This window comes from Pezoporus wallicus, unplaced genomic scaffold (genome assembly GCF_028554395.1).
Source record: "Pezoporus wallicus isolate ANWC-B61680 ecotype Strahan unplaced genomic scaffold, APGP_CSIRO_Pwel_v1 scaffold_13428, whole genome shotgun sequence".
Classification (NCBI taxonomy): domain Eukaryota; kingdom Metazoa; phylum Chordata; class Aves; order Psittaciformes; family Psittacidae; genus Pezoporus; species Pezoporus wallicus.
Window position 1 is genome coordinate 1,529,946 of NW_026637482.1, and position 25,088 is coordinate 1,555,033.

Consider the following 25,088-nt stretch of genomic DNA (forward strand, 5'->3'; position numbering starts at 1 on the left):
CTTTCCTGCAGCCCCTTCAGGCACTGGAGCTGCTCTAAGGTCTCCCCTTCAGGAGCCTTCTCTTCTCCAGGCTGCCCCAGCCCAGCTCTCTCAGCCTGGCTCCAGAGCAGAGCTGCTCCAGCCCTTGCAGCATCTCTGTGGTCTGCTTTGGACTCACTCCAACAGCTCCATGACCTTCTTATGTTGGGTAACTTATGCTGAGGAAATGCATCTTCTGAAGATGCATTTCCTCCTTTTCCAAGCCCACAGGTCTTCCTCTGGGACTTGCTGCCTGGGTCAGTGCATTTTAGGACACTGTTGTGGAGAGTGGCTTAGCTGGAGAATTCACCCCATGCACACATGCTGTTGAAGGAAAAGGGAAACAATGTGAGCAAAGTGTGCCTCTGGCGAAGCCCCACATCTGGGAGGAGGAGTGCAGGATTCCGTAGGCTGGTCAGGAGAGAGGATTTCAGAGAAAGGAGGTGCAGGCAGCTGTCTGAAGGCTGGAAAGCTTCAGTGTTTCAGCATGCAAGCTGGTTTCAATTTAAAACGTCTTTTCCCTCAAGATTTTCTGCTTAAGCATTAGGACAAGCAACCCATTTGTATGCAATTTTGTGAATGACAGTTAATATCCCCACATAACCCTTGGACTCCAAAAACCGTGTAAGATAAATGCCAAGAAATCTACAAAAAAGCTTGAGGAATTGGCTTCCATCCTCCTGCAAAGAACAGGTAAACCCCCCTCCTGCAGTGCAGCAGATACACAACATGTTTTAGCAAGCCAGAGTTAAGCTTGGTCAATCAGGCCATTGGATCTATCTGTCACAGGGATTTTAGCATGGACCCTCCTGTTGCTCTACCTGCCCCTCTGTTAGCAATTACTGCCTCCAAGCAAGAGCAGAGGCAGATGTGTGTCTGAGCTCACACTCAGGCAATTGAGCTGCAACAGAGTAGGTGATAAAGTATTGCCTTGGCAACCACAATCAAAGTATTGCCTTCTGGCGAGTACCAGAAGAGGTTTGCTTCTGCCGCATCTGCTGTGGCAGTGGTGGAACTCCAGAGCTGCGGGAAGGTCCTACAGATGGAAGTGAGCTCTCTTAGATCCAGACCTGCTGTGAAAACCCCTAACCAGTTTCAGAGCTCACCTCTCCCTCCCCTAAGGGATGGTGGCTATGCAGGGTGTTGACTGACTGACACTTAGAGGGACATTTGGCTTGGCAACTACAGCAGGACCGATAAAGCTGCTTGTTTACTCACTGTACGTTCATAAAAGGACTTGTGTGATGCAGCATTCCTACACCTGTACACTTCCCACTGCCTGCTGGGCTTTTCCAGGCAGGTTAATTGGTGCAGCTCCCTTTCAGCCCCCAGAGCACATTCAGAGGTGAGGTGTGAAGCCAACGCACTGCAGGCTTCTTAGCAGAAACCCTGCACTGGGGAGAGTGGGAGCATCTCTGCCACAGAACAGCCTCTGTCCTCGTGGTTAGGATGTGGCTTTGAAACCGCTCAAGGAAAGAAAACTGAAAGTGGGTCTTCCACGGTGCTGGGTCAAGATGGGCACTATCCCATTCTGCAGGTTTCTGCCTCAGGAGATGGTAGAAACCTTTGCTGCCCTTGTGATGAGCCCTTCATGGGAGGATGCTCCTAGCAGGAGCTTCCAGAGCAGAGGAATAGTTCAGGTATGAACACAGTTGGATCTTTGCTTTCAGTGCCTGCCAAGAGAGTGAGATCTTCCTGGACATGCATGGCACAATCACCAGGGCTAGGTGGTGTGGACAGGGGAGCTGAGAGGGATGGAACCAGGGGAGTTTAAGGTAAAGTCCTGCAGAGATTCCAGTAGGACTAGGAGGCAGTTGTCTCCTATGCAGGAGTCTTCAGGAGCATGATTTGGGACTTAGGCGCCTAAATTTTCTGCTTAGGATCCAAAAGCTCTTTTCAAGTCAGCTCATGCAAGCTAAATACTCAAGGCAGCTGGTGCTCTGGGGGAATAATCTACATAAGTCTCAACAGGGCACATGCTCAACTGCCTCAGCCCTGATCTCAGCTTCAGTTCTGTGCTAGGCCGCCTCCAAGAGCAGTTGTTAACCTCCCAGCAAGGATGAGAACATGCATCTCATTTCCTGACACCATCCGCAGAAGCCCTTACCTCTACACTTGCACCACTGCAAGCCCTCAGCAGCTGATGATAAACACTTCCACATGTGGGGAAACATAAAACATAAGTAACAGAAAACATGCCCTCTTTGTTTCGGATGTGATGAACACAACGACCATATGATAATTCCCACCATGTGTCAACTGCTTATATTTCACACCTCTCTTCCAGATTTCTCTGAACATCTCATTGCTCCTGTGCTTTGCTGCTAAGAAGCAGCTGTGTGTGAAGGTGCTTCCCATGGAAAGGTTGATTTCCTTCTCTGGCAATACATGGAGGCAGGTGCCAAGGGCACAATGACAGAGGAGAGTTACATTCACACACTGTGAGAGGAGATTCCCCCAGGATGGTGAAGTGTTTGAGGACCTCAGCTTCTGCTAGCTTTAGTTTACTGCATCTGGAAAGTTAACACTCTTGGAATACTGTTCTTGTTCCATAGGAAGGAGAACTGAAACACTAAGAAAGCGCTGGGAGTCATCAGTGAGATCTCTTTTTACATATTTACTGTTTCCTTGAAGCCACAGACCCCAGAGGGGACACCTTTTTTTGTTTGTTTCTTTAGTAATGCTTCACTTACAAAGGCTGTTGTGCGTGTGTTTTGGCAGTGCTGATCCTTCTTCACATTACCACTGTTCTGAGATGGCTGTGTGCACTGAGGTGCTCAGTGGCTTCTAATCCCACAGATGATGACAGAAGTGCTAATTGGTGAAAATACATCTTAATTATCTCAAAATAAGGATTTCTGACTGAAAGATAGTGTGCATTCTTATGTACCCCTAATTTTCTTTTTTTTCACAAAAAAAAAATCACATATAAAAAGAAGAAATAATACTTGCCTGCATCCCAGCAGGTTTTCCTGCTTTGAGATCAATCAGTGCTTCTAAGTTACCTGGAGAATTCGCAGAAAGCTTCCCCTTGGAAAGCAAAGTAGAAGTCAGATTTTCAGGCAGGGAAATGGAAAGCTGCAGCCACATTTAGAACTCTACAAGTTTCCAGCCATGTAAATATTTGTGATAGTTCGAACATTTTCCTCTTCCCATCTGGGTGAAATCCTAGCTTAAAAGCTTAGGGGGGTTTTACCCTAAAAGAGAGATCTGAAAATAGCCTTCTGGTCAGAGCATTTACACGGAGAGTGTGTTCTTGTTCTCCTTGTTTCTAAATGCAGAGCTGAATAGGACTCGCTCATGGCAGGGAGGTGACACCACACTAATGGTTGCTCTGGAAGGTGGTTTGATTTTTACCCACTGTGTCAAACTGTTCTTGATGAGCCTGTTGCTGGAGATGGGTATAACTTTCAAGAAATGTTTTGGTTTAATTGAACTGCTGCTTTGCCACATTTCCCAAGCAGTTCTAGCTGCAAACACACCTAAAATGGGGAAAAAAAAAATCTTTTATTTTAACAAGTAATTTTTTTATAATGATGCAGTAGTTGCAAATCATAAACTTTGATTCTCTTTGGTCTCATATCTTGGATATTGTTATATATAAAGTATTATATATAAATGTGTATAATAAATGGATATAAAGTATTCTTGGATACTGTGGAGCTGTTGGAGCGAGTCTAGAGGAGGCCACGGAGATGCTGTGAGGGCTGGAGCAGCTCTGCTCTGGAGCCAGGCTGAGAGAGCTGGGCTGGGGCAGCATGGAGAAGAGAAGGCTCCTGAAGGGGAGACCTGAGAGCAGCTCCAGTGCCTGAAGGGGCTGCAGGAAAGCTGGAGAGGGGCTTGGGACAAGGGATGTAGGGACAGGCCAAGGGGAATGGCTTTAACCTGCCCGAGGGGAGACTGAGATGAGCTCTTAGGCAGAAGCTCTTTGCTGTGAGGGTGCTGAGGCGCTGGCACAGGGTGCCCAGAGAAGCTGTGGCTGCCCCATCCCTGGCAGTGTTCAAGGCCAGGTTGGACACAGGGGCTTGGAGCAAGCTGCTCTAGTGGAAGGGGTCCCTGCCCGTGGCAGGGGTTGGCGCTGGATGCGCTTTAAGATCGCTTTAACCCAATCCACTCTGTGAGTGTCGTTCCATGAAGCCTCTGCTAAAACAGGCGCTGCTCTGTTCTCATCCTGAACTGCCATCTAGCGGCACCCCTTCGGCTTGCTCCTCGGCCTCGGGCAAACAGGCCTGCCCCGAGCTGACGCTTACCCACAGCTCGCCTTGGCTCCAGCAACACCTTCCCCGACAGCAGCGGTCTGCTCCCCGGCCACTGAGGGCTCTGGAGGCGGCTCCTGAGGCACGGACCCGCCGCCATCTTGCGGGGTTAGACCTGGGGCTGCCTGGAGCCCGGCACAGGCCGGACTCAGCGCCCGCATTCCTACACACGGACACAAAGGCACTGGCTGGTGTCCCCGCATTCCAGAGCTTAGGATGGACAGCGGAGATGTGTCAGAGCCACCTCTCGCTCCCATCCGCTGCCGCGCGTTTATCGACGGTCCCTGCACGGCCCTTCGCCCCGCGCCGGCAACGCACCTCAGCGACGCTCCCTGGCCGAGATCGCGCCCGACCTCTCGCGAGAGCTGGCGGCTCTTCCCCGCTCCCGGCAGCCTTTGCGCTTCCTCTTTCCCCGCCGCAGCCTTGAGGTAAGGAAGCAATGGCGGCCGGGGTGGGCCCTCAATCCGGTCCCATCGCGGGCCCATCCCGCCCAGGGAGCCCATGGTGGGGCACAAGGGGTCTGTCCTTTTCCGGATGCCCGCGGTATTTGCGGGGTGGGACGGATGGAGGTTGCGGAGCCGGGGGTGTCTGGTGGTATGAGGAGGAAGCAGGCCTGCGGGGAAGGTCGCAGCTGCGGTGATGATTTCCTTAGGACACCTTCAGACTTAACTGTGAAGAGTTAAGCGTAGTTTCTGAGCAGCGCCTGGGCATGAGGTGAACATTCTGCATGTCTGCGTTATAAGCTTAACACAGGTTATTTATAACGAGTTTTTTGCAGTTGAGCAACAAAGATGGTGCGCTACTCTCTGGACCCGGAAAACCCCACGAAATGTGAGTTGTAGAGGTTTTGTGAATGTTCGCGGGGCGGGGGGCTTTACTGAACCCATTAAGGTTTTAATTCCAAAAAATGGTTTTATTTCTCCGCAGCATGCAAGTCACGGGGATCCAACCTGCGAGTGCATTTCAAGGTATGCAGCATTCACATAGTAAAAAATGCAATGTTTGAGGGGGTTGTTTTTGCTAATTTTATTAGGTTTTCTTTCGAAATACATGTCTTTTACTCTTCCATGTCTTTACATAGTTACTTAGGGGTGGTAGCATAGGTTAGTGCCTGTGTTTGGTTTGACTGCATGTAGTGGTTTTCATCCACAGGATCAAAAGTAAGATGGTGCGCCCTAAATAGCTTTGTATTTTATATAGATAAAGCGCAGTAGGGAAGCATCTGCAGGGAATTTAGCAGGAGGAACTGGGCTACTGAAACGTTCAAGTTAAGCTCAGAACTGGAGCTGAGGAGATGCTTTTCTGCTTGCTGTTACACAGGAGAAGAGGGTTTTTGCTCTTATATTATCATCAGGTGGGAGTGTAGCTACTTTCTGATGGTCTTATTCAGTGCTGTCTGAAACACTGATGCTTTAACTTGATTTTTCTTCCGGGGCCTTTTCTCCTTTTAATAATTCCCTGCATAGGTAACTATGTAGTTTGGTGTTTCTTTACATGGTTTGTTACCTCAACACATCCCTTGAGGTGTCATGCTTGACATTTTAGTAAGGATTTATCCTTCAGGTGCTTTCTTTACTTTTGGGAATTAGTGGCAAAAGAGGAGTTCAGAAAAGCATAAATACTAAAATTCTGGGTTTTTTCTGCTTGGAAAGATCGAGGTACAGGGTAGAAACCAATAAAGATGTCTCCAGAGCTGTAAGTTTAGTAGTGAAACTCATAACAGAGGTTAGAAAAGCAGGTAGTGAAAATAGTAGCTATAGTGTTGCTGGTTATTTTACATTTGTGTGTGCGTGATGGTTTAAACTGCGATTGTAGCAAAAGTAAGACCTGGGAAGCAGCAAGGAGTGCTTTTACCCACTTTATAACTTGGAAAGATGGCATTAAAGTGAAGTTTGCTGTGCTTTGTGTTGCCAGAACACTCGTGAGACAGCCCAGGCCATCAAGGGCATGCACATCCGCAAGGCTACCAAGTACCTGAAAGATGTCACCCTGAAGAAGCAGTGCGTTCCTTTCCGCCGCTACAACGGGGGTGTCGGTAGATGTGCCCAGGTGAGGCCTGGGGTGAAACAAGGGGAGGAGGTGTTTGGTTGATGGGAGGGAAGGACAGTGTGAGGAGCAGTCCGGTGGTTTTAGTGGTGATGGGTGTATTAAAATACAAAATAGTTCAATTACTTTGGTTGATGGTACCTTAAAGCTTATCAAGGACGCTTTCCACTTGGCCAGGTTGCTCAAGAGAGAAAAGATTCACTCATATACTTAATTCTAGTACAGGAAGTGTTGCACATACTTACAGTGTCAAGTACGTGATGAAATTTAATTAGTTTGGTATCCCTTTAAGGCAATGTAATGGTGAGTTAACAGTGCATAAAGGACAGGTAGTGTTATACTGGGACAAAGGTTCTTTCCCCTCCTCCCCCTTACTCTTCCTTTTTCCCATTTTTCCCTCCTCATTTCCCCCTCCTTTTTTTTCCTGTTTTTTTTTTCTTCTTCTCTTTTTCCGTTTCTTACTCTTCTTCCTCTTCCTTCAGGCCAAGCAGTGGGGCTGGACACAGGGACGCTGGCCAAAGAAAAGCGCAGAGTTCTTGCTGCACATGCTCAAAAATGCGGAGAGCAATGCTGAGCTCAAGGTGGGTATTACAGACACACAGCACTTGTGTCAGGTTGTGTGGCTGTGCTCCCCAGCAAGGTGGAGCAAGTGTGGTTTAGTGCTCCTATAAACTACAAACCAAAGCAAAACCTTGGGGCAGTTTTTACCTTCGTGACATTAATTTGGGAAGTTTGATGGCGGTGATGACGTATCTTAGGACACCTTTGGAGTACCTGTGAAAAAATGCTAAGTTTTTTTTTCTGAGCCATCATCATTTTTTGAGGTATCTTCTTCCATATCTCTCTATTTGTTTTCTGGTTATATTTATGTGTATCCTCTCCTAAATCTGTTGTGGCACGTGGCAGTGCAGTCTGGTTTTCTGACTTAATGTTGGTGCTTCCTTGGCAAGCAACCAGTACTGTGGCATCACCAGGTTCAGCTGTTCCTGTTTTCCAGCACCAGCATGCACGGAGGAGTGGTTATTCTCATTTTTTGTGCAGAGATGATGGATGTGAAGAGGAAAACCCAGTGACAGGTTTAATTTCTTCCTTTGCCCAGGGTCTTGATGTGGATTCTCTGGTCATCGAGCACATCCAAGTCAACAAGGCCCCCAAGATGCGCCGGCGCACCTACAGAGCGCACGGCAGGATCAACCCCTACATGAGCTCCCCCTGCCACATCGAGATGATCCTCACTGAGAAGGAGCAGATTGTCCCCAAGCCGGAGGAGGAGGTTGCTCAAAAGAAAAAGGTACCAAGCGTCATACCCGTGTCACCATCCAGGGATGGGAGGGTTGGTGCACTGTCGCTTGCAGCGGAACGGGTTGCTGTGATGATGATCTTAGGACACCTTTCGAACAACTGTGAAAAAAAATTCCATGCCAATTCTGAGCGACCTCATTGTTTACTGTAGATGCAATGTTGAGAAGGAGGGAGATGGCTTCGCTGAGGTCTCTCTTATGGGAATGGTTTGTGCTGCTCTGCTGGAGCAGAGTGTTGTGGTGAAATTGTAAGTTGAGTTGACACTGTCTAGGCGAATTAATACTTGTCAGGACGCTTACATAACAGTATGGTAAATACTGTTAAAACACGAGTGCAGGTATGATCGATGGGTGGTTTTGTGAACAGGGGAAGGAATTCCTTGCAATTCCAAGAATTTTGTGCAAGGGGTGGCTGAGAGGGGAACTGTAGGCTCCTGTTCTCACTTTCTCCATTCCCTCTTTGTTTTCCAGATCTCCCAGAAGAAGCTGAAGAAGCAGAAGCTCATGGCTCGGGAGTAAGCATGCTGCCGCTGGTGTACAGAAATAAATACTATAAACTCCAGTGCTTTGGCTCTGTGTGTCTCAGCCTTTGTGGGGCAGGGTGTTGGGGGGTGCTGGCTGGCTGTCACGGGTTCGTCCCTTAGCCCTGCCCTCTTCGTATTCCTTCAGCCGTGGAGGTGATGGTGCCGTGCGGGCGTTATTCACCCATAACCGAGTTAATTAACCGGGATAATTAACGGGGGCCACGTACCGCCGTCAGTGTGCGGCGCAGCGCGCAGGCGCTTCTCAAGGGGCGGGACAGTACCCTCTGACCGTATACGCCGCCACTTCCCATTGGCGGTTGCGCCGACCGGACGTGCGGAGGCCACTTCCGTGCGGAGGCTGAGGCGACCCGTATCGGAGCTGGGCTGGAGCCCGCTGAGGTGAGTGCGGGCCCGGCCGGACACCGCCGGGGCTGCGGCTGCGGCTGCGGCTGCGGCTGCGGCTGCGGCTGCTCCCCCTCCCCCGTTGGGCCCTTCGTGCTCTGCCTCCATCCCGGCTGCACGGGGGCTCGCTGCTCCTCTGCGTTAACCGGGTGTATCCCGGCGTGCCCAGCTCTTGCTGAGGTGTGCAGCGCTTCGGTCTGAACGCTCCTCTGAGGAGCTTCACCGAGTCGGGAAGGCCCCGCTCTCCAGGCTTTACGTGGACGGGGAAGGGCGGAAACTACTGCACGGAGCGGGAGGGCTGTGCTGGCCACCGAGGAGTGCTCCGGGGCTGCAGAAACCGGAACGTGTTGTGTGATTCGGCCCTTCTGGACTGGCTCATCCTCTGTGGAAAAAGAAGGAAAAACCTTACCTTTTGTTTGTGCACCCTTGCTTTGTTTCCATAATAGTTAATTAACAACCGAGTTAAACATGCAAAACAAAGACCATTTGAATTTGCCATGTCATGCATGTTCTTTCTGCTGACCCTAATGTGTGTGTGTGGTACAAAAGCTTGTATCACAAAGAGATCAGCTAGCTATTAAAATGTGACCATTTGCCCTATTATTCTTTTTTTTTCCTCTAAAAATTACCTGCTAACCAGGCCACAGAGCACCACCAAGCAGAAGAACCTCATGAACGGAACTTTGGTATCTTAGGACCAGTGTTACGCTTCCAGAGGCTTCCTTTTTCATCTGGCACAGGTATGATGTACTTTTCAGCTGGTATCTTGACATGAAGTGGCTCCAGAGCACTCTTGCTGTTGCCTCGGGGGCAGGCTGAGTGTTCCCTTCAGGCACGCTTGTTAGCTGGTGGATATACCTGCAATACCCTGCTGGAATATTTGGTATCTGGCAGAGGGAGTAGCTGAATTGTCTTTCTGAATGGCTTTCAGAAGCCAGTGTTCATTCACATTGTCTCATATTTCTGGTCTGGGGAGAGAGAAGGATTTATTGTGTGATAGTTTGTCTGATGGTACAGAATTAGTGTGGGATAAAAGGGATTTCACCAAGTGCGAGGTCCTGCACCTGTGCTGAGGCAGTCCCAAGCACAAACACAGGCTGGGGAAGACTGGATGGAGCAGCCCTGAGAAGCACTTGGAGATGCTGGGTTAGGAGAAGCTCCCCATGACCTGACTTCAGTGAGTGCTTGAGCCCAGAGCCGCCCCGTGTGCTGGGCTGCAGCCCCAGAGCATGAGCAGCAGCTCAGGGAGGGGATCCTGCCCCTCTGCTGCGTGCTGCGCTCTGGGGAGACACCTCCCACCCCCCCCGGAGTCCTGATCCAGCTCCAGGGCAGCAGCACAAGAGGGACGTGGAGCTGTTGGAGCGAGGCCAGAGGAGGCCATGGAGATGCTGCGAGGGCTGGAGCAGCTCTGCTCTGGAGCCAGGCTGAGAGAGCTGGGCTGGGTCAGCCTGGGGAAGAGAAGGCTCCTGAAGGGGAGACCTGAGAGCAGCTCCAGTGCCTGAAGGGGCTGCAGGAAAGCTGGAGAGGGGCTTGGGACAAGGGATGTAGGGACAGGCCAAGGGGAATGGCTTTGACCTGCCAGAGGGGAGACTGAGATGAGCTCTTAGGCAGAAGCTCTTCCCTGTGAGGCGCTGGCACAGGGTGCCCAGAGAAGCTGTGACTGCCCCATCCCTGGCAGTGTTCAAGGCCAGGTTGGACACAGGGGCTTGGAGCAAGCTGCTCTAGTGGAAGGTGTCCCTGCCTGTGGCAGGGGTTGGAACTGGATGGGCGTTAAGGTTCCTTCTGACCCAAAACATTCCATGGTTCTGTGATATCATCCTTTTCTCAAGCCCTGACTAGGATTCTGTTACACTTACCCACCTGTCTGCCCTTCAGTAGCAGCAAACTGTTTGATAGACCGGATTCCTGCCATTTAGTTTCACCTTAAGTCAAAAAGGAATGAGAAAAACCTCTTGGCCCCTCTGATTCAATATAGTAAGGAGTGAACTGTTAGCTGCAGCTTATTTTTCAACTAGTTTTGTGTGGTTTAAGCAAGAACTTTTCTGTATTTTTTTTTTCTAAGTTTCTGCTATGGGACTGATGAATTAATAGCAAACCTTTTCTTTTTTTGTAATGCCAAGAATGTTTGTCTTGTTGAGGACTTTATAACATTGTAATGCACAGCATTTTTGAATCCAGAACAATAATTAAGAATCTAAGGTTAAAGGATTTTATATCTAAAGTGTCTTTCATACATGAATATCAACTACAGTCTTTATTTATTAAAGACTGTTTTCTTATCTCACAGCATACAACCTTGTCATCCTAAGTTGTTTTTCTTTTCTCCTCTCCAGCTTTGTCACAAACAAGAGGAAGCCATGGTGTGCATTCCCTGTATTGTCATTCCTGTTCTCCTCTGGGTCTACAAGAAATTCCTTGAGCCCTATATCTATCCCGTTATTGCACCTTTCGTGAAGCGCGTATGGCCCAAGAAAGCTGTGCAAGAAACAACAGCCACAAAAGAAGGTCAAGGAGGCAGCACTGGAAATCCAAGGGCACCTTCAGCCACGAAAAGAGATCAGGAGGATGGCTCTGGAATTTATAAAGTAAGATTAATGCATTCAGCTAGCTGGGGATTAAAAGCACCTGGTGATAGTTCAGGGTGGGCACCACAGAAGAGTAAACGGTTGTTGTTATAAGTGTTTTTATGGCTATTTTCTTAGCAAAGAGAGTTAGTGGTAGAAATACAGCTAGGGATAGTTGCTTCAGCTATTTGGTAGGTCTTGGAAGGATAGGAAGTGCACCTGTTTTGTGAAACAGTTAATTTATTATTTTTTTAAATGACTGGCTATTCTTTGAGACAAGGAGAAAGTCAAATAATGAGCACATCACACCAGATACATGAAGCAGAACTAAAAAACCCCTCCTCAGACAGCTCTTCCACTTGCAATGTGGGAAGATGTTTGGTGTGTGTAAATTGTGCGTTTATTATTTATCTTCTCTAACAAAATGCAGAGATTTGCATCTGTTATCTCTGCGTTTTTTTCCCTCCTGAAGCAGTAATGATACGTAAATCTAAAGAGAAGCCTCTGTCCCAGTTCTTGCTGCAGATTTCTTTAGGATCTCCCCTGGCCTTGCTTCTGAAAGCCATTTCCATCACCAGCTGTTACTGTTCCAGGTGCAAAGTCCTTTTTTGACATTCCATTAATGATGCTATCTTTTATTTGCAGTTTGAAAGCAATGGCGTTGCAAATGGAATTGCTGCAAAAAGATCCACAGAAGTTTCTGACAAGAAAGCGGATTAGAGGAATTAGTTAATAATTTATTCGCTTGTGTCCAATATGAACTGGTAATATTGCTCCCACTTTGAGACATTTTTCTTTGCACGTTTTAGCTGAATAAACTCCCCTTATGACTCACAGGAGAAGGTCTCTTTCGCCACTCAAACTCAAATGGCAGCTAGCACATTTCTAAATTTAAAATGTTTAAAAAACTGAAGTTCTTTGTTTTCCTCACTGGAACTACTTTTCATCTATAATTGATTTGGTGTGATTATAGAGTTTAGGTTCAGTAACTTACGACTAAGTCAAGCTTTGGAAGATAAATTTATCTTAACATCTTAGTTTCATTAACTGCTAGTGCAGTACTTCAGGCTTTCAAACTAGAGCTGCTCTTGCTTGCTAAAGAGCCATGAATTGTATTGCGGCAGAAGCATCATCGTTAAGAGTTTAGATTTTTCATGTTAAATCTGTGGATGAGCTAAAGGAATTATGCTACATGCAGAATTTACTTAGCTTGCTAAAGCAGAAAGTCTTGATTTCATATTTCCATTAATTGTTTTCCTTGAAACACTGTGCCTTTCTTTCCTGAAGGGGAGCAGCAGAGGCACGATGCAAGGAAGTTGTTGCATTGTATTCTGTTGCAGTGGTTTAAAATGGTGCAGTTCTGTCTTAAAAAAAACCTAAACAAGCAAACATCCAATTAAAATCTCTTCAACGTGCTTGTGGAAGTTGAATGATAATAAACCAGGATTTTATTTGAAAGTAAGGTACTTCATACAGTTGTTCTTAGGCTTCTGAGCTACAAATATCTAAAGTCGTAGCAAATCTTTGAAAACCTGGAGACAGGCTGCAGGCTGAAGGAGAACATAAGACTACTGACTTTGGAATAGAGAAAGTGAATTAGTGAGGTCCAGCTTTACCTCTTCCTTGGAAGATATGTTTCAGAACAGACCTGCCTCCCAACATGGTACTGTAGTTGTGAGGTGGTTTAAATGCCCCTGTGCTCAGTAAGGAAATGATAGTTCATGCTTTGTCTCCTCTGCCAAACCAGAGTATTCATTGAAAGATTCGAGACAAAACCATTTCAGCCATTCTGGATTTACCATTTTCCTAAAAGTATGCTTAAAAAAGCATATATGTAATCTTTGAACTGTTCCTGAGGTCAGGTCTTGTTCTTGTGGCCACATTTCTTCATAGAAGATAATTATCCTGAAGACTCGCTTGATGCCAGCCAAATGCCTGTATTCTGCTGGTACCTGGTTTTGTCAGGTCTTGTGTGAACTGATTCGCATTGTTTGCAGCTGGGTATCGCCCCCCTCCTGTTACACCATTAATCCTGTAATGAGATGAATCGCAGAAAACTAGTAAGATGTTGCGTAATAACTGTTTGCTCTCCCTTAATGAGCTAGTCTTAGGAAGTGAATTTGGTATTGCTGTTTAAAGAGCTTTTGCATCATCCTTGGAACGTTACTCCCATGTGATCAGCGTATCACAGCTACAGCTTTCTCTTAGACTGGTGAAGTTCCTGCTCTTTGTGATATGGAAACCTGGTTTTATTATTGTCAGTATGCACAGATGGTGTAATTCATATAATAAAAGATAACAGTACTAAATGTACACTCCTGTAACTTTTCATGGGTGGTGTTATGTGGATTGTGTAGTAGAAACTACAGGGATTGGAAAGTGGAAGTGAGGGAATTGTGCTACTTCCCAGTTGTTTTTGTCCTTTATCTTTGAATATTTCACCCATAGTGTTGCAATGAATCATAACCATATCCATCCATCCATCCCAACCCTATCCATCAGAATTTCACCTGGTAAAGTGTGGATGTAATCTCTGCCGTGGTGGATTGGGTTTTCTAAACAAATAAACCGCCTCGTCACCCCAAACAATAAATTCCTCTGTCAAAGCTCATGCTCTAAATCTGAAAGCTTGGAACTTCTATCTGAAATTGCCTTGTGATGTGGAAGGAGTAAACTGCCTGAGAAAGGCACTCCAGAGCTGAGGTCAGGCACAGCACCATTCAAAGGGCTGGAGAAGCAAGTCCTTGCAGGTGTGCAGCTGAACATGAGTTCTTGCATTGTCAAGATTGTCTCTTGCACAGTGTTTCCTGCCCCAGGGCAGGTAACCTTAGCCACTGTTGTGAAATGCTGGGCATCTCATAGACAGGCCCAGGTTTGGGGGTAATAAATTCACCTCTAACAGCTGCAAACACAACAAAAAGTAGAGCAAGAGCTGTACTGGGACTCTTTGTCAGTGTGTGCAGTTGATTATGAAGTGTGCATAATTATTTGGGTTATGATTATACAAGGAAGTGCTTCAGACAGTAACGGGGAAAATAAACTGTATGGTAAATCAGACTGAAAGCTGAGTGAGGCTTCTAGCTGTGTGCTGTTTAAACACCAGTTTCACCACTACTGGAGAGACTGCATAAAGCAAAATGGGCAGATAATGCAAGCAAAATTGCGGGATTTGTGCTTTCTGAGATGGTGTTTTGGTGCTTCTGTTAGCTGCAGTTTAACACCCACAGGAGTAATCTACATCACAAAACTTTCCAGAATGAGGAGCTTCACTGGGAGTCGGGGCAGGAGATTTGTGCAACAACTCTTCTGTTCTTGTAATTTTCCAAGAACAGGTCAATAATCCTGTTGTGTGTTGTGAATAGTAAAAAAGCAAAGGAACTGCCTAAGCCTGGGCAAGGGCGCAGGAATCATCTGCTGGGAGACAAAGACGTGCACAAAGCCTTGAGAAAGGTAAGTAGGCAGAGATTAAGGAAATACTCGCACGAGAGAACAATATCAAGTAAATTTAACTGAGAAAATCTGCATATATTCGTTACTAAAAGCAAGGTTTACAAAAGGGCCCAGGCAGCTAATGGTGGCAGTGGACATCTAAGATTTATGAGGCCAAGGAACAGCTTCATTTATGCCAAAGACCTTTAGGAAACTGCAGTGTAGAAATCTTTAGGGACTAGAGTTCTGCAGATCTAGTCCTAAAGTCGTCAGCATTATTAAAGCTGTCTGGTCTTATCTGAATACTATGGAGGAAGAAAATAATATTTGAAAATATTTGAAAAATTATTCAAATTGACTCATTTAAAATACTTTTTTTCTCCATGGCGAGGTCTAGATGTGATATGGTACCTTCTATATGCTGATTTGCAGCATATAGAAGAAGGTAGCTGACTGCCAAAGGCATGGATATTATTGAAGTACACCTTAAAAAATTCAGCAAGTATATGTAAAAAATTCTTAAATAGAAGTTGAGAAAGTTTTATATTGCTGATTATTTTGATGGGCCTGATTTCTGCAAGCAAAGGAAATTCTGGCAGGTTAAATTGAATGGGATCAGCCTCCAAGGATGTCTAAGCTGACAACCAATTCTGTGGAAAATGATCTTTATTCAGATGTGCTCACAGAACACTGTTAAGTTCTATCTGCAAAGCTGATATAATGACAGGAACACAATATGCTGTCATTACCCGAATGCAGCAATCACGCTCCAGCCCTGTGGGAGCTGCTGGGCATGCTGCTGAGTTTAAGTCCTTGGAGTCATTCCTCCTTGATTTCTGCACAATGCGGAACATGATTGCTGACAGAGCAGTCTTTTCAGAGGCTGCAGGTAAAGGAAATGACAAGAAACTCAATTTACACTTTAGATTAACTAAATCTGCCTTCAATGAGAACTAATTGTTTCATTAAACTGAATGACATGAAAGAAGAGATTATCTTCCCTGTGCAGTTTTCTGATTGTTGGAACATGCTCACTGAACCAAACCGTGTTTTGTGTTTCACAGCCTGTCATTACTTCTGCTTTTCACTGAACCTGACTGCAGCAGTTTAATTGAAATGGCCTAGAACACTGTGAGTCTCTTGCTTTAGAAGTGGTTTTCGATCATACTGCTCAATCTTTCATTGTATTTGAAACATAATGTACTTGAAATGTTGGAGTGTTTACATGTAGGGAGATGCAGCAATACTTGTATTTCAGCTCCTTTGTGCACACAGTCCTACCTGTTCTATAGCCACTGTTGGCTCTGCACGGGTTTTATTGCTGTGGCGGTCTGATAAAACACCATACGAACATGACGCCAAACCCTGTGCCAAGATACTTGCTTTACGTGGCAATGTGTCTGCAGTGCTTGCGCCCCAGCTTTGCGCACGTGCTGTTGGCTTGCACAGCCCAGTTACAGGTGTGTGTAAGAACTGGGCTGCGTATTTAGCATCATGCACCGTGATAATGGGATTATGCTCTGAGCTGATCACACTGGGAAAGGTTTCCCGTTTGAAGGAGCCATTGGGCATTTATAGAACCAGCAAAAAACCACCTCGGAGATCATTGCACCACAGAGTGCTTGGTGTTGGAAGGGACCTTAAAGCTCATCCAGCTCCAACCCCTGCCACGGGCAGGGACTCCTTCCACTAGATCAGCTTGCTCCAAGCCCCTGTGTCCAACCTGGCCTTGAACACTGCCAGGGATGGGGCAGCCACAGCTTCTCTGGGCACCCTGTGCCAGCGCCTCAGCACCCTCACAGCAAAGAGCTTCTGCCTAAGAGCTCATCTCAGTCTGCCCTCTGGCAGGTTAAAGCCATTCCCCTTGGCCTGTCCCTACATCCCTTGTCCCAAGCCCCTCTCCAGCTTTCCTGCAGCCCCTTTAGGCACTGGAGCTGCTCTCAGGTCTCCCCTTCAGGAGCCTTCTCTTCTCCAGGCTGCCCCAGCCCAGCTCTCTCAGCCTGGCTCCAGAGCAGAGCTGCTCCAGCCCTTGCAGCATCTCCGTGGCCTCCTCTATCCCACATGCAGCGGCGACGGCTGGCACAGGGTGCCCAGGGAAGCTGTGGCTGCCCCATCCCCGGCAGTGCTCAAGCCCAGGTTGGACACAGGGGCTTGGAGCACCGCAGTCCAGTGCCACCCCCTCGGCCCCCTTCCAGGACTACACTTCCCGGCGTGCTCCGCGCCGCCTCGCTTCACTCTCCCCGCGGACCTTTGCGCATGCGCGGCGCTGCGCGTTGGCGACGTGGAAGGCCGGACGCGGGCGGTGGGTACGGGCAACGGCGGCGGGCGCGGGCCGCTGAGGGAAGCGGAGCGGGGCCGGGCGGGGGGGACCCGCCGAAGCCGCACTCGGTACCGGGCCGGGCCCGCGGTACCGGCCGCCTCCTGCCCCGCGGCGTTGCGGTGCGAGCGGACGGGGCGCCGCTGACCGGGTAAGCGGGGCCTCGGCGGTGCCTCCGGGCCCGGCCCGCCGCAGGGGGTGGGCGCCGGGCAGTGCTGGCGGGAGCTGCCGCCCGCCCTCAGGGTTCTGGTTATCCCTTGTCACGACTGCCACCGCTCCCTGTGGCGATGGAGGGGCTGCGGCCGTGCGGGAGCGCTCAGCACTGAACCTGCGGAGAGTTCCTGGCGCTGCCGGTGCCCGCTCCTGGGCAGCGGCCCCGCTGTGGCCCCTCGGCCCTCCCGGTCTCCGGAGGTCCCTCAGCGCTGCGGGGCTGCTGCTGTCGCCACAGTGCAGGCGTCAGAGCGTGTAGGAGAGCGTTCTCCCCGCATTGCTGGTGTTGCGCTCTTAATGACGCTTATTATTCGTGAAAACGGTATAAAATGTCGTGTTTTCTATTCTTCTTTTGTAGTTGTAGTGTCCAGGGGTCCTGCTCAGGCGCCCTGTGCCTCGTGGTCACTCGTGGCTGTTTGTTTTCATTCCTTCCAGGGGTAATGATTAGCAAGAGTGGGGAATGGCTTAGCTGAAAAGAGAGTTTTTACCTTAACAGATACCAGGCTTTATCTTGTATTCTTTCACACCAGGCACTGTTCGTTTGTTATTGGTAACTACCTGGACCAAATTGACCTCAAACAGGAGCTGGTAGCAAGAACTGTTACAAATTTAGACATAAATGCCCCATCCCTGGCAGTGTTCAAGGCAAGGCTGGACGGGGCTTGGAGCAAGCTGCTTTAGTGAAAGGGGTCCCTGCCCATGGCGGGGGTTGGAGCTGGATGACCTTTGAGGTCCCTTCCAACCCAAACCGCTCTCTGATTCTATGTTCCTATGATTCTATAATTATTATTATTAGTGTTTAATCTTTTGCACCAAGTGTAGCGAGGCTGTAATCTCATTTATTCCATTGCGTGCACTGAGGGATAACATGCTGGGCTGCAGTTACGATCATTTGAGGTGTTTTTTTCAAGTAAGTAGGTTGTTAATATTTCCCCTGTTGGGCACTTTCTGAGTGTGGGGGAGCAGAAGGAGCTCCTGGGTGGTTGGTTCCAGTTTCCTGACACAGGCTGCTGGGTTGTGCAATCCCCCATTTAGCCAATTCCCAACTAAAAACCGTTGAAGCCAGGCTGGATGTGGTTCTGGGCAACCTGGTCTAGATGAATATGTCCCTGCTCGTTGCAGGGAGGCTGGACTGGATGAGCTTTGAGGGTCCTTTCCATCCCAAACTAATCTATGATTCTATGAACTTGCTCCATTTGGGGTGAGTTACAATGTGTCCTCGCTCCTTAAATTGCCAGGAGCTCAGGGAGGCCACATTCCATCCTCTCCTTGGGTTGTTTTCTCTTTTCATGTTGCTGCTGCATCAGCAGAAGTCCATGGACAGCTCTCTCATCTGGCTGAAGCGACCATCAGCTCCTTCTCTTCCTATCCTGTGCTGATCTTTTAGTAGCACAGCTTCTAATGCTTAATACTTTATGATAAATTCAGTAGGAAAGTATTTATAGCAAATTCATAACGAATTTAGATGGCTCTGGTGCTTCCAGCAATTTTTATCAGATGAACAGGAAGATCTCAGTGTGTTTTTAACATGCCGGTGACTGACAGAAGGTATTACGAAGTAAGAAATCCTGTTTGGTGGCTGGTGAGCTGATATTAAAATGCATGGTTAAAGGTGATAACGATATTTCTTCAAAGTGTATTCTCTAGAGTGAAAAGCCCACTGCACCTTGTGTTAATTGCGCACTTTGGCAAGTGTAATTTCATTTGCAGCAGACTCTGGAGATAGGTGAGATAAATCATGATGTGTCATATCGTATAAAATTATGTATACATGCAAAACAGATTTGGCCTTCAGTATAACATGCTTTTTTATGCTCTGGGTAGATTTTTATCTGTGAGAGACAGTTAAAACAGAGACAGATAGCTCTGTTGGAAAAATATGCATAATTCCCAATTGTGTGAAGGGTACAGATGCCAAAATAATTGTATAAGCTTTGAAACAGCAAAATCTACCTGGTCTGCAGACCTTTTAATGAACATCTAAGCATCTTTTTGAAGCTTAAAAGGAGTTTGATTTATTTTTACTTTTTAAACATCATTTTGGCCGTTACACAAGATTTATTTATATCTGAGAGTAAAATAGGGAGAAAATCCTAAGTACCTGTAACAATAATTTTAACATCCCTTCCATAAAGAGATAACTGTACCAAACCACTAGCTATGCAGATTATTAAATCTTGTTAAGTTTAGCATGACTTGTATTATATCCAACCCAGCTGCCCATTTTAATTATGTTAGTAAATTAATGAATTACTAGAGGTTCTTTTTTAGGTAGATTTAATGATTATTAAAAAATAAAGTGGGGGCAAATTCATCAATAATCATAAAACATTTTCATAACAAACAAAATTTTCAGCACTATAATCCAGAATAGATTATTATGTACTCTGTGTAAAACTGTACCATTGAAGACCATGGTAACAAAAGTGTCTTTTTTGCCACTGTAAGAAGTTGTGGTTGAACCAGAAATATTGGTACTGATATGCAGGATACTCTTAAGCTGTGAAGTCAAGTCTTTGTATGTATTGTGCATACTCTTTATTTTTTAAGCTCCTTATTCCACTGATGTTCCTGTTTAAACTTCAGTTTGTTCCTCTCACTTTATAGTTCCAGTACAGCGCAGGGGTTTCACTGGTGAGGGCAAATGAAACCTTTAAAAGAAATAACTGGGCACTGCAAAGAGCAGGATTAGTATTTGAATTTACACTGCTTGAAACTTTTGAAAAATATGCTGTATGCCTGTAGTGGTTGTTTAACAGGTGGAGAAAAATGGATCCTTTTACACAGTGCTTGCCCAGCCTTCCTCCCTTCTAATGGCGCTTTGCTAATCAAATTACAGAAATTATCTCTGCATGTCTTCCAGAAAACACTTGCTGTGTTCGAGTTCTGACATTTACTTGGCATGTAGGAATGTAAGAGTGAGGATAGAGGTAATTTTATTTCTTTAATTGCCTCCACACCACCTCTCCTTCCCGCTGTGACAGGATGTATTTCTGAAACTGGTGCTGTCATTCCACTCTCAAATTGGTAGGCTAGATGCAGTAATTATTTAATAAAATGCTGTGACTGGAATTATGTAGGAGGTCAGGAAAAGGATCTTTATAGTTTTTGCAGGTTAAAATTTTGTTAGTTCCTGGCAAATTTTAGAGGCTTTTGCACCTTCAGGGAGGTTTAGCCACAGGTATTGTGTTTTAGTGTGGGAGTGTAATTAGCAGCATTAAAAGGGTCAAAATTAAAGAGTCCCTAACAGATCTTGTGGAATTTTATATTGAACTTTATAATGAATTTATAAATTTTGTATTTAATTTTAAAATGAACTAAAGATCCGTTTTGTTGAATGTGTGTAAATTAGACAAAGAAGTACTTAAATGCTATAAATGCTTATTTACTTGTAAAAGTTAAATGAAGTCTCTCTGAACTTCTTAACAGGTGTCTGTGGGATTCGCATCCTGTCTGGAAAAGCTCCTTCAGGAGGCTTGGTACGTTCCTGCTGTCTTGCCTCTGACAAAACATTGTGAGTGGGGAGAGAGAGGTAAATAAGAGGTAAATCGATTGTGTGACTTAATGGGTTTCTACCCCACTTAATGGGTATGTGCTAATGTAAGGGCTGATACATGGTGGGTGGAGATAGCACAGTTTTGGGGTTTAGGTCTTCAAAACAAGATTTGTATTTACCACATATATTTCCTTATTGGTGACCAGAGCCATAATGTAACATTTTCATATTTTTTACAGCAGTGTGTTTCAGAAGTTTTTGTTCTCAGGCAAAAGGTTGGAGCAGTAAGAAGGAATGGCATTTTTATGTCAAGTTTTTTTTGATCATGTATAACTTTAGAGAAGGGCAGTTTGAGCAACGTTTTGATGATGTTTTTCCCCTATGAGTCAGTAGTTCCATTTGGGGGCAAGACTCTGAAGGTAACCAGTGATGGTGACAATAGTACATCTGAAATAAGCTATTTTGAGATTAATAAATAGGCATTTCCTTAGTGATCGAAATCAGGGGATTTGATCACCACAACAGTAACCTGTTGCTTAGTGATTATATGGAAAATATGTATTAGGCTCCTGGGATGGCACTGGGAAAATAGATAAGCTGTACATCTTAGTCTCATTTATAGAATTTAGGTTTTCATTTTTCTGTCACCTCCTTTCCAGAGCACCTTATGGCAAACTCTGAGATTACCAGAGGGTGAACTGGCGAAGGCAAAGGTGATTTATAGCATCTGTTGTTGAGCAGTTCTGTCAGCAACCGCAAGATCCCATTTCTCCTGCTCATATCCCATTTCTTCTGCTTGAAATACACCTAACCAAAAAGGTCTTGAAAAATCCCTTCTTCAGCTGTGAGCAGAACAACTGTCCTGTAGGTGGGTTGTGAAGTGAGCAGATTGTGCTCTTCAGAATTAGGCTTTTATTGACGACTGACTCCTACGTAAAATGGTGTGGGAAAGGAACTGGAGCAGAAAACACAGTATCATCACTGGTTTTTGCAGCTGCTGTTCGCCTTCCCTTTGAGTGGCCTTCTTTGCCTGCAGTAAATCTATCAAGATTAATCACTTCTGCTATGTGCAAGACTCTTTAGGCTTCAGTGAAACCTGTAAGGACCACGCTAATGTCACTGCAGTGCTGCTCTTGCTGCAGAAGAGGAAGGCACTAGAACAAGTTACAGGAGGATGAAAAAAAATGCTGTGTTTGTTCATCCAGCAGACTAAAGAGTGGTCAAGTCAGATGATTTTTATTGAGAGCTACCTAAAGACCTGAAGATGGCATTTTCTTTATTTTTCTTGTACTTAAGCATTGTGTGGACCACTTCATAATTGTGTTGTACTTTTGGACAGCAGTTAATAAATACATCTGTCCTCAGGTGTTGAGCTTTAAGGAAACACACTTTGGTACCTGGTGAATGGTTAGTGTCCTGTGGTGCAGAAAAACGTATTTTAAAAGATTGTAGACATAGTGGAGACTTTCATGACCTCAGACAGTAACTATCAAACTTGATAGAGTCTAAAAAATAGTGGGTAGAGGAAAAATAGAGATATTTCTAGATATTGGTCAAATAGACAATTTGAACAATATCTTGAAAGCTATTTATTTTTTCTCTTTTTTGTGGGGTCACCGTATGTGTCTGAACACTTTCAGTCTGGAAGATTAAGGGGTATGGGTAGAGGGAACTGGAGAAAGGAGTGGTTGCCAAACATGCAGCAGAAAAGGGGAGGAAGATTACGAGTCAGTACAGTGAAAAGTAAAATGAGCACGGTCTTTCCTGCAATAGTCATTAACTTAAAATCAGTAGGAAGCGTTTTTAATTTGTAGTCATGAAGGATGCATTAATTGTGCTCTGAAATCTCCCAAGCTGCTTGGTTGTAAGTGGCTGGCGTATAAAAGAACGTGAATTCTTAGTGGTGGATTGACTGCATTTGATGATTGCCAGGCATTAAGTTTTAGCTCAAATATTTTGACTCATTAACATGCTTTAAAAGCAGAGATTGTTTCAGTGCTTTTCTCTGATTCAAAAAGGCAAAATTTCCTGTATTCTGAGGATTGTGAAGATTTTTTCCTTTCCCCCCAAGCTCGTGTTACAGGCACGAATTCTTATTGCCGTGTATTTCTGCATCATCACTTTTTAGCAAAATGTTACCAATTTAATTGGTAAACCTCAAATTCATATGCTTTTGTACCTCATTTTGGGGTATGAATGATCTCTTGCTGTGAGTGAAATATTGGTATGACTGCTTTTTATCTATGAAGAAAGATCAAGTCACATCTCTTGTTGGGTGTTCTTTTTCCCCAGCCTCACTAACAACACCAAAACAATTCTCCAAGCAGGTACAGTGGAATAAACACTTTGTATGCAAGGAAAGCTGCAAAGCCATCCCTTTTAAGGGAGGGAGCAGTGTCACTTTGCTTTTCAGATACCTACGTGCATGCTTCAGTGAGTTAACTGCAATTTAAATTACAGGGTCTGTTGAGTGTTGCCTTCTTTTCTGGAAGTGAGCATAAGTAACTACAGATAATTTAGGGAAGAGAAACTCCAGTTTAGCTGCTGACATCAAATCTATTTGGTTTTCCAGTATCAGTGCTCATTTAATAGGAGCTGTTGGAACAAGTCCAGAGGAGGCCACGGAGATGCTGCGAGGGCTGGAGCAGCTCTGCTCTGGAGCCAGGCTGAGAGAGCTGGGCTGGGGCAGCCTGGAGAAGAGAAGGCTCCAGGGACACTATAGAGAAGCTTCCAGGCATTAGGCAGAAGCTCTTCCCTGTGAGGGTGCTGAGGCGCTGGCACAGGGTGCCCAGAGAAGCTGTGGCTGCCCCATTCCTGGCAGTGTTCAAGGCCAGGTTGGACACAGGGGCTTGGAGCAAGCTGCTCTAGGGGAAGGTGTCCGTGCCTGTGGCAGGGGGGCTGGAACTGGATGAGCTCTAAGGTCCCTTCCAACCCAACCCAGTCTGGGATTCTGTGATCCTGTGATTCCTTTTGTGTCCCAGAGGGCTGTGTTGCTTCACTGATGGACAGAAATAACATCTCTTTCGTCAGAAAGTTTCTTCAGACTTTGGGATTTGATGAAACGTGGCAGAGGATTGTCAAAGCCGAGGTGCATTGGGGTGAGGATTAAAGCAGTACATGCAGGTGCTTGCTGAGATCAGCTTGGAGTTATCCAATCTCCTGTCTTCAGTTTGATTGCCTCTCTTTCAGTGGGCCTGGAGATGTTTTGAGATATTTTGTGTCCTTCCTGGAAAATGGGAGTATTTTGATAGGAATAAATCTCTCATTTGGGAATACAGAAATGGGCTAGTGAGTTGCAAAAGCTGGTTTGCTGGGTTTGAGGAGCTTAATAAAGGCGTCAAAAGAAGCAGGGCTTCTGGTTTACTGCAGCTTTCCCTGGTCTAGTAAAGCAGGATAAAAGAAATTAAACAGATGCTTCCCATGAACAAACCTGAGGGCTGCACAGCTACTGTAGACAGCTAACTCTGATCCTGCACGTGAATATACATCTGCAAGATGTAACTTAGTTTTTGTCAGACTGTTCTTTATCTTATGATGCTGTATCTGTTAGTTGTGTAGGTATGTGTTGTGTGTGATACTTAGTCCACAAAGCATTTGATCCTTAGGTATTGTTCTGGGCTCAGGTATAAATATTATTGTCATATAAATGAGTAGACAGAATTCAAATATATTGTGTGGACAGTAAAATTCAAGTATTGGAGCTGAATAATGCCTACTGCCAATGTAGCTTCCATTGTGTGGAGAGCAGTATATATATATTGCAGTAATCTTATAACTGGGGGGGAAGTTATATGTTAGGATTTTGTGGGACGGTTTAATGTCTTATGGGTGAAAGATGGTGTGAAACCTGAAGTTCTTGAAAGCAAATAGGGATCAGCCAAAAGCCTCAGTGCAGCTGCTTTGGTAATACTTGAATAAGCAGCATTACATCTCAAATGTTCTCATCTTTACAGTGGCATTGGCTGCTTTGCTGGAAAGGAGAACAATGTCCATTAATTTTAGTTTATAAAGCAGCAAACTATGAAGGTAACCAAGTGCTGTTATGAATGGAAATGAAAATTTTTAGGTTTTCAAATGTATAATAGCATCACTTAATTTATTTTAATACGGTTGTGTTAAAGACCCAACCTATAAAGCACATCTCAGATGGTAAAGTCATCTGCATGACTGCCTCAAATTCTTACACTTTAAAGTACTAACTTAAACCAAACCACAGAAACCAAGCCAACCAAACATAAAACCCCAAAACACCAAACCACAGCTGTATATAATCTTCATTATTCAGGTTGTCTTCAGACTCAACCAGATGACCGCGGTGAGCATAGCTTTGGAAGGGGGTGATTAGCAAAATGTCAACATCGGGAGTTAAGTTGTGAGACCAGTAGGAGATCTATTACCTGGTGGAGCTGTAATTACTTACCTAAAATTATTTAATTAGAAGGTTTAGAGAGCGTGATAAGTTTTTTTCCAGGTTCAGCAGTACACATGCTGTACCTTGAGTCACGGGCTCAAACACAGCATGTAT

The 25,088-nt window shown here is 45.7% G+C and overlaps 3 protein-coding genes and 3 non-coding genes across 17 annotated transcripts in view; all 6 read left to right on the top strand.

Annotated features, from left to right (window-relative positions):
• The first annotated feature begins 4,905 nt into the window (after positions 1-4,905).
• Positions 4,906-4,975, top strand: LOC130597316 (small nucleolar RNA SNORD58). The gene has a single exon (XR_008971718.1). It is a non-coding gene; the product is annotated as a small nucleolar RNA SNORD58 (small nucleolar RNA).
• A 51-nt stretch (positions 4,976-5,026) lies between these two features.
• Positions 5,027-25,088, top strand: part of RPL17 (ribosomal protein L17) — a 117,006-nt gene continuing 96,944 nt past the window's right edge. The window contains exons 1-6 of one of the 2 annotated variants that reach the window (XM_057405686.1): positions 5,027-5,105; positions 5,202-5,242; positions 6,189-6,323; positions 6,803-6,901; positions 7,420-7,611; positions 8,093-8,183. In XM_057405686.1, coding sequence (XP_057261669.1) covers positions 5,066-5,105; positions 5,202-5,242; positions 6,189-6,323; positions 6,803-6,901; positions 7,420-7,611; positions 8,093-8,140 — 555 coding nt within the window. In that variant the 5' untranslated portion in view covers positions 5,027-5,065 and the 3' untranslated portion in view covers positions 8,141-8,183. Of the gene's footprint in view, positions 5,106-5,201; positions 5,243-6,188; positions 6,324-6,802; positions 6,902-7,419; positions 7,612-8,092; positions 8,184-25,088 lie in introns of those variants that run through there. The other variant, XM_057405687.1, reaches the window with a different exon arrangement.
• On the top strand, positions 7,057-7,130 carry LOC130597315 (small nucleolar RNA SNORD58). The gene has a single exon (XR_008971717.1). It is a non-coding gene; the product is annotated as a small nucleolar RNA SNORD58 (small nucleolar RNA).
• LOC130597314 (small nucleolar RNA SNORD58) lies at positions 7,685-7,756 on the top strand. Its single transcript, XR_008971716.1, has one exon. It is a non-coding gene; the product is annotated as a small nucleolar RNA SNORD58 (small nucleolar RNA).
• Positions 9,150-13,424, top strand: CUNH18orf32 (chromosome unknown C18orf32 homolog). Its single transcript, XM_057405688.1, has 3 exons — positions 9,150-9,287; positions 10,881-11,132; positions 11,757-13,424. The coding sequence occupies exons 2-3, from the start codon at positions 10,905-10,907 to the stop codon at positions 11,829-11,831; spliced, it is 303 nt and encodes a 100-aa protein (XP_057261671.1). The 5' UTR covers positions 9,150-9,287; positions 10,881-10,904; the 3' UTR covers positions 11,832-13,424.
• DYM (dymeclin) overlaps positions 16,793-25,088 on the top strand; it is a 224,266-nt gene continuing 215,970 nt past the window's right edge. Inside the window, exons 1-2 of one of the 11 annotated variants that reach the window (XM_057405672.1) lie at positions 16,793-16,842; positions 20,497-20,546. The gene's annotated coding sequence lies outside the window, so the exon portion shown is untranslated. Of the gene's footprint in view, positions 16,843-16,982; positions 17,009-20,496; positions 20,611-25,088 lie in introns of those variants that run through there. The other 10 variants (XM_057405676.1, XM_057405674.1, XM_057405675.1 and 7 more) reach the window with 10 other exon arrangements.

Bases quoted from the DNA above. Each gene is read 5' to 3' on its own strand.
- CUNH18orf32 (XM_057405688.1), top strand. From the start codon at position 10,905: ATGGTGTGCATTCCCTGTATTGTCATTCCTGTTCTCCTCTGGGTCTAC. The intron at 11,133-11,756 runs GTAAGATTAATG...TTTTATTTGCAG, and splicing joins ATGGCTCTGGAATTTATAAA to TTTGAAAGCAATGGCGTTGC.